At 33.7% G+C, this 12,603-nt stretch overlaps 1 protein-coding gene across 3 annotated transcripts in view; it reads right to left on the bottom strand.

Moving 5' to 3' along the window:
- The window catches only part of DIAPH2 (diaphanous related formin 2), a 235,680-nt gene that overhangs the window by 137,212 nt on the left and 85,865 nt on the right, over window positions 1–12,603 (bottom strand). For all 3 annotated transcript variants that reach the window (XM_014955198.1, XM_014955200.1, XM_014955199.1), the window contains 2 exons: window positions 11,291–11,392; window positions 6,491–6,730 (listed from right to left, as the gene is read on the bottom strand). In XM_014955198.1, the coding sequence (XP_014810684.1) occupies window positions 6,491–6,730; window positions 11,291–11,392 (342 nt within the window). The remainder of the gene's footprint in view (window positions 1–6,490; window positions 6,731–11,290; window positions 11,393–12,603) is intronic.

Here is a 12,603-nt window from a genome sequence, read left to right as displayed (position 1 = left end):
ACAGTAACATCATATTAACAGAAGTTAATATTAGCACCTGCTGAGTTGTTTAAAACCTGTAGTAAACAGTCTTTCTGATCTCAAACGACTCTGCCAAAAGCACCTCTTTGGCACAATCAAGAAAAAGGCCTCAGCTACATTCAACCATATTTGACTTTCAATAGCTGCAACACACCAGGGGTAACAATGAGCTCTGTTTGATCTTTACAATCAATATATACTTTTAAAAAAATCAAGTTCTAAGCCTACTAATAAAATGAGAACATAAGGAAGACAGGGGTTTCTTGAGTGTAGTTCAGCAGATACTATTTAAATATGAAGGATCGGGACAGGACCTGGAATGCTCCCAGCAGGGCTGTGTCTTGGCGCTCTCTGTATTCATACAGTGTACTTGTACGCAGCATAAGGGTACAAATTAACATTTTTTACTTTATGGAAAAGACAATTTTGTATTTTGATTTACAAAGTCATATTTTAAGAAAGTGAAATTATTTGTTGTTCTTATATCCGGTTGAAGTGTCCCTTTGTTTCAATTTATGACCCCTGTCTCTCATTCCTTTGCTGTACACTTTGCTAAAAAGCCTGGCTCCACCTCCACAGTAACTTATTAGTATTAAAAAGTTGTTACAGGTCCCTCCACCAAAACCTTTGTTTCTCCATGCTGGACAAGCCTGGTTCCATCAGCCTCTCCTCAGTGCTCCAGCAGCCCCTGACCAGCTTGGTGGTCCTCCACTCGAGTTCATCAACAAGAAAGATTCTTTCATACAGAACACTGCACACCATGCTCCACATGCAGCCCAGCAAATTCTGAGTTAAAAGCCAAAAAAAGTCACTACCCATGATCTTTTATCAATAAAGCCCAGGATGCTGTTAGCCTTCATTGCTGCCACGGCACAGCATTGACTGGCGTTTTTCCAGGCTCCGGGTGTTCTGCAGAGCTGCTTCCCACCCTCCAACAACACCTGGGCAACAGGTTAAGCCTGTCCCAAGTGCAGGACTTGGCATGCAGCACGTCACAATATCACCGTGTTCAGTAAAAAATCAGCTTTACAATAATATTATTGCCCTTCAGCAGAAAGGTAAATTGTCCTTTTATAAGCAAGAGCTCTGGAAAAGGGTAAACTTAAGATGTCAGACCTACAGAAAAAATACACTTAGGGCCCTGTCACATTAAAAGGTTAATAAACTGAAAATCAAGATCAAGTATCTAGTTTATCATCAAAAGACTAGTATGCTTAAAAAACATCAGGCAGCTGATGTTTAGTGAGTGTCTTATCAAATAAAGAAATATCTTATTTGGGTTAGCAGACTAAGAGCAAGATATGGGGGAAGGGGTGTGGACATAAACGTTTTTTCCTCCTTCTCACTCCTTGAACATTTATTTGTTACTTTAACAGATGACAATTGAAGCTAAGATTTAAGATTTTAAAATATCATTGCTCTTAAATATATCTTAACAGACAATTCAATCAGAAACACATGCTTCAATGAAATATTCGATGGGTTCTAAATTCCCAGTGATATGGGTTTGTACGGGAGCAAAAATGGAAAAATGACATCTGTTTCCCAGTGTTCCAGTCTCATGACTGTAGGTACATATGACATAGGCCAGTGCAAAAGAAAAGGTGGACTGTACGAAGGGTGGCCAGAATTTCCTTACTAGTAACCTAGGTATGTTAAACAAAACACAAAACTAAGTAAAATACTTGAAGAATAAAGGATTTTTGCTTCCAACCTAATACATACTGGAAAACAAGTTTGTGAATCACAAAAATCCCTGCCTTTCAAGTGTTTTGTGCTATGCCCTCCGAATTTTCCTCCTTTTAATTCTCAAAGCAGTACCATATTAGAGAAGTCATAATAGTTCCCTGAGACTTGGTAAACCAACAAAATTCACCAACAGTAACGGAATTCACCATTTGGAACACAAATAATTGCTTCATTTCTACATCTTTAGTAGTGTTAACACACTGGAACATAAGAGCTTTTACAGAACAGTGTCTATCTATCTATCTATCTATAGACACACAGAACAAACAATGCATGTCACTAACCAGGCTTTCAAAATGTATTTCTTCTTAAAGACAACACTAACACTACTGCGTTAAAATTTTCAAATAGAGCCTTTGATTCTATTGCTTTTCTTTATCTGAGAGACAGAATTTGGAAATAATACATTTAGTAAAAATTTAAAAAATATAAAAATAATCAGTAGATCAGTGTAGGATTCAGAAAGCAGCTTTCCCCTGAATGGTGAAGGATCAATTTAAATGGTCAATACTATCAGATTCATTGCTTAGGAAAGGATTAAAGACTAATATACACAGAACCTAATACTCTCAAGTACACCCATTCAAATCAAGCAATAGAATAAGATGTTTAGGTCTGTAGCTCAGAAATAACATCAATATAGCAAAAATATTGTTTGCATGTAGTATCTTGGTAAAGCATTTAAAACATCTAAATCATACCATAATTCACTTCCAGAATTATTTTTTTTTTAACAGGTTCTTTAGGATTAAATTTTCAGGTGTGAGGGTTAAAAGTGACAGCACATGTAAGAGAATAAAAAATGTTTTAACCACCATTCAATTGAGATTTGATTATTCTATCTTTTAAAAAAGCTTTCTATTTATTTTCACAAGATCATATAATTTTTCATATCCTAGAATTCTCTCAATTTAACAGAAAACGGGTGGTAGATAATTAATAAACGTACACTAGTCAGTAATAGTCAGACTAGATAAACAGCTTGTCTTGTACTATTTGCGCTATGAAAAAGTGACATAATATTACTTATTACATTGATCCAGCCAGAATACTACAAAAGCTTTATTAAAACAAAAGGATGCTTGCTGTTAGTCTTGACATGATTTCACCACAAAAAGAACAGAAGCTGTACCCTACATATTCCTAAAGCAAACCTCTTTTCTTTCCATTAAATTTCTGTCCAGCAGAACTTTATAGAACTACGAGAGTTCTGCTGCCTAGATAAGAAAGTGCCTGCTGCAATAGGATCCAGAAGAGCAGCTGGATCATTTGTACACATTAATTGAATGCAACAACTGGTAAAAAGATTGACCTTTAGTGAATTCCTACAGCCTCTTTGAACTTTACTACTTTTTCTGCCATATTTATATTTTCACAGAGTACTTAACACTCAGGCAATCATGAATGCATGCAGAGTACCCGCTATTGCTTGCCTGTCTTCATATAGCGCATGAATTCTAATGATGAGCTGTCTCATTTGAACAAAATTAAGTTCTCTGGCTTCTGCCAAAGGTTGTTTACAAATCATTTCTTTCTTCAATAATATCATACACTGCAATATAACATCCAGAAAGATAATCTGTTTTTAAGGATTTGCAATAACTACTAAGACATCAGCTTTTTATCCATGACCAGACAGGTCTGAACTCATGCTTTGTTTTCTTTATGTCTTAATAAAAGTTGTTACACAGTAACAGATTACTGGGTAAAAAATGACCAGCTCTGTTTTAAGAAAATTTCTTTTACAAAAAAAAAAAAAAAAACATTTATCCCAGACCAATACTTGCATTTTTTTTCTTTTCTTTTTTCAAATCATATACCGTAAATATTATATCTACTAAACAGACAATTAAGATTGTTCAAGGGTGATCAAAAGAACTGCAAATCAATACAAAACCCAGGTTCTATTTAAAAGTAAATTCATCACATCAGGTTACCTCATCATTAAAACAACTTTGCTTTCTATGTGTATTCTGCACATAGAAGTGTGTACACAGAGACGTGTTCTACCTTGCTGACAGCTGGCTCAAAAATGAAATTAAAAGCATCATGAGCATAAAGTCCAATGATGTTAAAGTCACTGTCACTGTGTGACAATGTCCAGTCACTGGTCTAAAAAAAAAAAAAAAAAAACCAAGACCCTACAAACTAGAACTTACAAACATCAAGCCTTTAAAAAAAATCATTGACTGAATATCCACTGGTTTGATTCCCATTTTTTCTAGCATGTTTCCCGTTTTTTTTCCCTGACACTTAAATAATTATCTTTGGGCAAAGCATCAATATACAGTCAAGAAGAGCTGAAAACAAGTCAAGTCAGGCAGATTTATGATAAATTCTGCTCACATAACAAATGTAAGTCCTTCCAGAACAACAATATTCAGAGGATAATACTAATGTATAACGAATATCTTAATTTTTCCCATCAATTATCTTATATTAAGAGTCACCAAATAAAAGAGACAGAAAAATGAGTAACCTTTAAAAACATTAAGCCAGATGGCCTTGTTTGATTTTAAATCTCCTATTGAAACAGTTCTTACTTTAGGCAAGTAATGTTTAGAATTGGTAAGAAATTCTTCTCCTCGTTCTAAAGTTGCTTAAATAAAAAAAATAAAAAAAAGCAGGTTTTAAGGCAAACGAAACAAAAAATTAGGAAAAAGTTTCTTTGACATGTTATATCTGAAGTTTAATCTAAGAATGCGCTTGAGGTTATGGACGGGTAACTTCTAAATTGTAACATCCTATTGCTTATCATGGTTCCATACATAAAAACAAACAGTGCACAAAGTGTTTCACAAAATAGTAAAACAAGTTAGTAATTTTCATGCTTTCCAGGTATTCTATCAAAATGCAAAATAAAAGGCTCCCAAATTACTCTTTAAAAGTCATTACCCAAATATAAATTTATATTCTTAACAGTAATTAAGAAGAAATTCTGTGAATACCATGTAAGCACCTCTTATTTATCAAATTAAATGTCAATGCAGTAAAAGGTTACTTCTCTAAATATGATACTGAAGTATAAGTACACATACAAAACCGTTTGAAAAAAATACCTCCTGCAAAAGCACATTATTATACTAATGTAATTCAAATTAGAATGGCAAATACATAAAGCAATGAAAGCCAGAACTTTAAGTAGCAAAAAATATCTTTAACTTGACTAACAAACAATAAATTTAAATTGCAGACAATGGACACGTCAATCTGTCTGGAGAAACTTAGCTACATTTCCACTAATTTAAGCGACTTGTTCTGAATTTGGAACCTACAAGTGACAATTCACAAGGTCTAATCAATATGTAGAGGTATTAATGATACAATTTCATGTCTAGATTTTGGGAAGACCTTTTTTTCTCCAACAACCATCACTGCCTTTGTGATGACTTTATTTTTAGATACCACCTTATGAGAAAATATACCTAGTACCTAAATGCAACAGCACAGCCAACATTTTATTAGGGAGAATGTTTAAGTACTTTCTCTAATCTCACTGTAGGGGGTGGGGGGAGCACATCCCTCAGAAATATCTATCTTGAAAGCAAAAAAAAAAAATTAACAGATTCTGTTTCTGAGGGCAAGGCTGAATTAAACAGTCATAGATTTTTGTCTCAGTTATTTTAAATGGAATTTAGCTGTAATCACAGATAGCTATGCTTCAGCAATTATTCAGTTCAGTGGAAAACAATTTGCAGGATTAGTCAATCTAAATTAGCTGTGTCAACAGCTGTGGGATGAGCACTGACATCAATTCATAAATCTATCACCTGGAGTGAGAATATCTTCTCAAATCTACGCTATGCTAGAGTACTATCCATGCAGCCATCATTTCCCTTATCCTTAATTAACAAGTAGTTTTCTACTTAAAACATTCAATTCCCTTTAGATTCCACTACTACTGAAGACACAGCACTACATTTATAAAAAAATTCCTCAAATTGGCCTCTCTTTAAAAAAAGCTATTAGAGAATGAAAGTATTTCTCAGGTGACAGTTTTTATTTTACCAAAAATTAGCAACATCTTTGTATTAAACTACAGAGTCTTTCTCTACTGAAATATGTCAGATCAGACTTGTTATTTATTTGAAATACTTTCCCCCCCAAGGTTAAATCTCCTTGAGGTAACAAATCAGGTCTCCTCACGGTGCCCAAAAAAAGGGACTTGAAACCTGCATCCTCTGAATTGACCAAACAAAAAGTAACTGAAAAATTCCTCTGCAAGATTTACACTAACTTTTCTTCTATTTAAATCCGTTTACAAATGTTGCAAGCCTTTATTTTTAAGATACTTTACAGTACTTTAAAGGTACTTTACGAACTGAGATGGTCAAGCTCAGATCAACGCCTTACAAACATTTTACTTGAGATAGATGGATGCAAAGATACACTAGTAGCTAGAGTGATTTAACATATTCTCAGCTCTACGTATATTCTATTGACAAGATGATAGTTGAGCAAATTCAGATTGGAAAGGCTGTTCTACTTGTATACTCTAGAAAGATTCAGAACAGACTTACAATTAAACAACTGCCTTAAATAGCCACCTATAGCAGGGAAAATCCTGGAAATGTTTACTTTGGATTTATCTATCCATTATTAAAAACAGCAGTGCAGCCAGCAAGCTACATTGATTGAATGTTTTCCCTATTTAGGGCACTCTCTCATGCGTCATGTGTTTCACCAATCTGCACTTAAAAGTTTTATAGCATTATCTTACCTTGCAAAGAAAACTGATATTAAAACCAAGAGACTGTGCGTTTCTGGAGCCAGAGTTCATGTAGTTTCCAAGGAACAACACTAACTCTAAAAGCTTACTAAAGCTTTCGCTCTTCTTCATCTCTTCACAAGCCAGTGTAACTGCCATGATGTCAGGTTTGATATTGTTAACATGCTCTTCAAACATAAGCTTGAAAAGGATCCCATTGAGACGTGACCGCAACATTTTCACTGAACTCATCTACAAAATAAGAGACATAAAATCAGAACACGAAAAACCAAAAGCTTATTTATGCAAAATAGCTTATACTAAAAAACAATATTGTGCAGCCAGCAAAAGACAAAAGACAAAAACCTCGACAATTTCATAAGAGCTGTTTCAAGTGGTTTGTTTTATATACATTATACTCTTTATGTATCAATAAAAGATGACCACAAATGCTATTTGATTTCCTCCTTCCCCACCCTGCCCCATTTATTCTTTCATATGCATGTTTCTAAATACATGCTTTCAGTGGCTGATAAACATATCGAACTTAGAGGAATCTTCTGAAAATAGTAAGGTGCAAAAATTATATTAATTTAGAGAAAGGTCAAATTGTTTATAGTTTACAAAAGTAATGTCAAAGACATATGAGAAATAACACATACATGTGATAGCACGTGGATTAGATTCCAGCATGAACATTATATTTTTTCCAGCTAACTGTGAGCAATGGACTTCATGTCATTTCCCCTTCTGGGCTTTCATAAAGGTCCTTGTCTGATTTCTCTACCTAATCAAGTTCTTTATTCAGTTCTTTATTATCATCATTCAATTCTCAAGCCCTGTATTTAAACTAGGTTCAAGGGTTATTGGAGAACGAGCCATAAAGCACAATTAAATTCACTTCGCTTCCTAAGGAAAAGTGCTGACAATCCTATAATACAAATTTGTCAACTAATTCAGCTTCTTACCTGCAATATATTAAACAGTTGCCCTTTTTTTTTTCCTAGTAATGTTCTGAAAAGATTAGTTCTTTAGCAGCTCTAGAAATTACAATGAGGCAAAACAAGTGGCAAATAAATCCAATTAAAATGACTGACTCTAAACCAATGCAGGTGCAATAAACTCGTACAAGTCTCGCACGTCTGCCTGCCTCTCCAGAAGGACAATTGAGCACAGCTAATCCTGGTTACACAGCAAACAGGGTCACAGCACCTCATGTCTCTACAGGACTTAGTGGACATCTCCCTTTGCTTTTACAATGAAACTACTGATAAACCACTTCTTAGCAGCTGAAGTAAGTTCTGCATTCATTAGATAGCAGCAAAAAACCCCTCCAACTTTTCCAGAACACACACCAAAAAGAGAATTCTTTGGTCAGCTCCAGTCACTTGTTTTATAGGTTCACAAAAGAGTTATTAATTAACATGTGCACCACATAATTGTGGGGTGGTCATTTTAAAAGCGGTAATATTCTTCTTAACTCGCCTTCAACTCACAGTTGGTGGGAAAGAGAAGCGGGTGAAGTTCTCCAAGTTCAAATACACTAAAACACTGCAAACTATTATTATTTTGTTTTAGCCAGTCCATTGTCAGGAAATGGTTGATACTGACACTTTATAGCATAGATGAGACTTATGCTTAAACTGTTCCACTGGCACTGGAATTGAAAGCAAGTACCCTTACTGAAGTTGCAGCTGTTCCCATGATATAAAAAAAACTTAACTCTTAAACACAAGTTTTACATTTAAAAATAAGAGAACATTTTTCCAAGCTTATTTTATGTTACACAACTGATTCAGTTCATCTATTTTTCTTGCTGTGTATCAACACAAACTTTTCTTTATATGAAGTTGTGTTGCCCGGGATATAACTTCAAAAACAGTTCAAATAACTAATTTGAATATATAATTGCTTTTAGCATTACATCTAAATGAAAATCCAATTCTAATTTTCATTTACAGATCAGATGAATATTAAGTTAATCAGTCTCTTCTAATAAGTTAATCATTTACTAGGTAAAGTTTTTCTACACAAATTTTAAACAACTTATTCCAATATTTATTAACTTTGATGGGCACAGTGATTAGCCAATTATCACCTCTTGATAATTAGCATACCTAAATTTACATACAAATAATGGTATACATTTTAAATACTACTTAACATAGTCTTTCCGTCTTCTACACCTAAACATATAACATCAAGATTAAGATTACTATTACTGCAAAACTCTGAAATTAATTTGACACATAGTGAAAAAAGGACTCCAGTCAAGTAAAGAGCTTAAGTTCAGCTGCATCTCTTCCACTTCAATGGACGGTCCAATTAAAATCAGAAACAAAACCAGCACAGTAATAGTATTAATGCAGTTCGAGGCCTCTAAAAATAAGACAGAATCATTACCCATGAGGGGAGGAAGCTTGAAGCAGAAGAGACAAGGTAGGTATGACGTTTATAAGAGGTCAAAAGAAGTGACTGAGTTCAGAAAGGATTCACGTTGTAAAGATAAGGGTGGAACATTAAGGAACTTACAGCAGTAAAATGGAGAAAAGGTTTCTGAATTTCTCTGCTTATTTTAAATAGTTAACTGAATAGAATTCATATACATCAGATTATTCATTTGTCCTAATGCCTCCACTTTGCTTGCCTCCATTATGTGTTTCCGTTAGACACATTTCAGATTGTGCACAAAATTTAAGTCATTTCCTACTTTGCTTGGCATCATTTCTGTAGAAGGGAAATTGTTTGGTAAATCAATCACTCTTGGCATCCCTTGAGTATTGCCATTTATAAAAAAGGCAGGGAGCAGAGATTAGACAGGAACCATTCTGGCCTGCCTTCCTTCCTTCCCAGGGATCAAAAGTCTGCCTTGTAGGGCTGCAAGTACTACTGACAGTTCACCACATTGTTCCATATTTATCACATAACACACACTTTTAGTCTGACTAAAACAAAGTCTATAAAATATAGGATATATGCATATAATATATCCATGTGAATCAGTAGATATGGATGTTCTACTACAAGATATTGCGTATACATTAATATGAACATTATACTATTTTTTACATATATATTGCGTGCCATAATTCCTTCAAGAAAAGCACCACATACATATTTGTAGAGATTTTTAGATTGTTACTGACCAATAAATAGATGGTAGTGTTTTCCTACTGCAGACCTTGCAATAAGACTAAGCAATGCATCTCATATTTCTTCCAAAATTCCTCATTTATTTTTTTTTTTAAATGAAACATTTTTGGAACTTTATGCCATTTATTAAAAAAATAAAAATCAATAGCCTGAAATTTTGCAAAAGGATTAATTGATATTTCTCATTTCCTAAATCCTCTACAAAAATCTCATTAGGTCAAATTATGTGTGCGTGTGCGCATGTGCCCCCAGGGGAAGTGTGGGGAAATCACTCAAAAGGCACTTCTGAGGCCAAATCAAGCTCAAGTCCAAGCTTTTTAGTAAAAAGCTGGTTTCAGTTTTTCCTTTTAATACACCCCATTTCTGTTTTAATACATTTTAATGTACATAATGTCATAAAAATCCAGCAAAAGCAAACCTAGCTCTTGCGGAGTTAAGGATAAATTCTTAACACATTAGAGAGGCTATCATCATCGTTATAATCTTTTAGACTGACAAAGTGAAGTGAAAACAGGAATTAATTTGCCTAAGGATTTATCAGGTCTTTGGAAGACCAGAAACAGAAAAAAAAGTCTTCCAAGTCCTAGCTTAGTATTCCGTATCATACAATCAACTGCCAGCATGTATTAGAGTAACTTATGCAAATTTTATAATTTCATTCAGAGACAGGTTCTAACTGTTATAATACTCCATATCCCTGCTTATAGAATAGATATACGTATTGAACACTAATAAATGCAACAGAATACGATCTAAAATTTCAGTTCTGATATGAATCCACACCTCTTCTAGAGCAATTTTGCAAGTTTCTATGTGTTTGTATATACACACGTACACATTAAAATATATAAACACACACCTACATGCATTTTTATTTTTAACCAAAGGGTATAACATGACATGACATATTATGGGCACATTAACTCTTTCAGCTGTTTACAGTTTTTGATACAGCAGAATAATTTTATTGTAGCTGTCAATGCCTTTGAGCATTGTATGTTTGAGCACATATGTTTAAAAGACATATGTGACATGCATACAAGGCAAGACAGTCAGACGAAAGATTTGGTTGCTCTTACCTGCATACCATAATTCCTTCCAGAAAATTACATAACGTGCATGTACAGAAATTCTTATTTTATTACTCATCAATACATAACTTCTTCTACTGCAGGACTTGTGACATGACATATTATGGGCACATTAACTCTTTCAGCTGTTTACAGTTTTTGATACAGCAGAATAATTTTATTGTAGCTGTCAATGCCTTTGAGCATTGTATGTTTGAGCACATATGTTTAAAAGACATATGTGACATGCATACAAGGCAAGACAGTCAGACGAAAGATTTGGTTGCTCTTACCTGCATACCATAATTCCTTCCAGAAAATTACATAACGTGCATGTACAGAAATTCTTATTTTATTACTCATCAATACATAGACTGTAACTTTTTCTACTGCAGGACTTATAATTCCTTCCAGAAAATTACATAACGTGCATGTACAGAAATTCTTATTTTATTACTCATCAATACATAACTTCTTCTACTGCAGGACTTGCAACAACAGTAACCAAAATAATTGAAACCCAAATTTTTTCTTTTTAATCTCTTTGACAAAATAGAACTCTCCGGTTAATTATTGCACTAATACATACCACAACTCCAAATTGTTCTGGCTCAGCAAGATCATTATATTCGTCCTTTAATTCGGCTAAGGCATTGAGTTCTTTCTGCTCAGGAAGATTCTTCACTAGATTCTAAAACAAACAAGACATAATATTAAACTTGCTATATTAAACTAGCTGAGATCTTAAAATAACATGCTTAAAATACCACAACATGGAAATACATGAAGAAATTATGGGAAGGTTTTTTATGTATGCAGCTTTAACACACAAGAAACAAATCAAATCAAAACAGTAATTATTTAGTACAGACATCAGCACCTCTGTTACAGTCTCTAATTTGAAGAATGCCTCCTCAGTATGAAAAAGTTAGACCAAACTTCTTGACGCTGTCAGACCCTGAAAAATTATATTCTATTTACAATCTTTTTTTTCCCCTCATGAATGCATCTTGCTCTTTAAATATTAATCAAGAAATAACTGGTTTGTGCAAAGTAAGACACAACTACCTAAAAAACCAAATATTAATCAAGAAATAACTGGTTTGTGCGAAGTAAGACATACCTAAAAAAAATAATCTTTAGACATTCAAAATAGCTGTGCACAAACTTCACTTAAAAACACTTAAAAACACCAAAAAAGAGCAACATCTCAAAATTGTACAGATCTTCTGGGTGGCAAATACACTGGAATTCAGCAAAAAACAGAGCTTGTTTGAAATCTAATCCATGTCCCCAAAGAAAACTGTATGCTTTATTATATGATCTTAACATCTCAAAAGACAGATATGCTAAACATATAAAATATTTATATTAAGGCTGATGAATACTTTGTTTTAAGAGATAATCAGTAAAAGTTTACATTGTATTTACATTTTGATATACATGTTAGTTGACAATATTAATGTTATTCTTCAAGGGAATAAAGTATGCATTTACATTCAAGAAAGCTAGTACATGTCCTCAGGTCTTTGTTCAAAAAAGTTCATAAATTTTAAGATCAAAAAAATAAAGTGAATTAAAATATTATTATCTGATATGATTACACTAAAACTACACTAAAAAGACACAAAGGGTGCCCTTTACTTCATTTCCAATCTCCACTAACCACCTTAGTTCGTATTGAAGACTTATGATGAGAAAAATCAAGAAACAAAAATTATTAATATTCTGGATACTGGATATGGGATCCAAAACACTGTAGTAGCTTGGAGACATATGTGATTCTGTGGAATTTCAAGTGATGTTGAGGTATAGGCAAGCGCTAGCCAATGAAGAAATTAAAGGGACAGAGTTGGAGACATTTACCTATAGAAGAAAGGCAGAAATACCTCCAGATCTAGG

Source organism: Calidris pugnax, unplaced genomic scaffold (assembly GCF_001431845.1).
Source record: "Calidris pugnax isolate Ruff unplaced genomic scaffold, ASM143184v1 scaffold38, whole genome shotgun sequence".
Classification (NCBI taxonomy): Eukaryota; Metazoa; Chordata; class Aves; order Charadriiformes; family Scolopacidae; genus Calidris; species Calidris pugnax.
The sequence above is the reverse complement of the archived record's forward strand: the minus strand, read 5'-3'. Positions and strand labels throughout refer to the sequence as shown.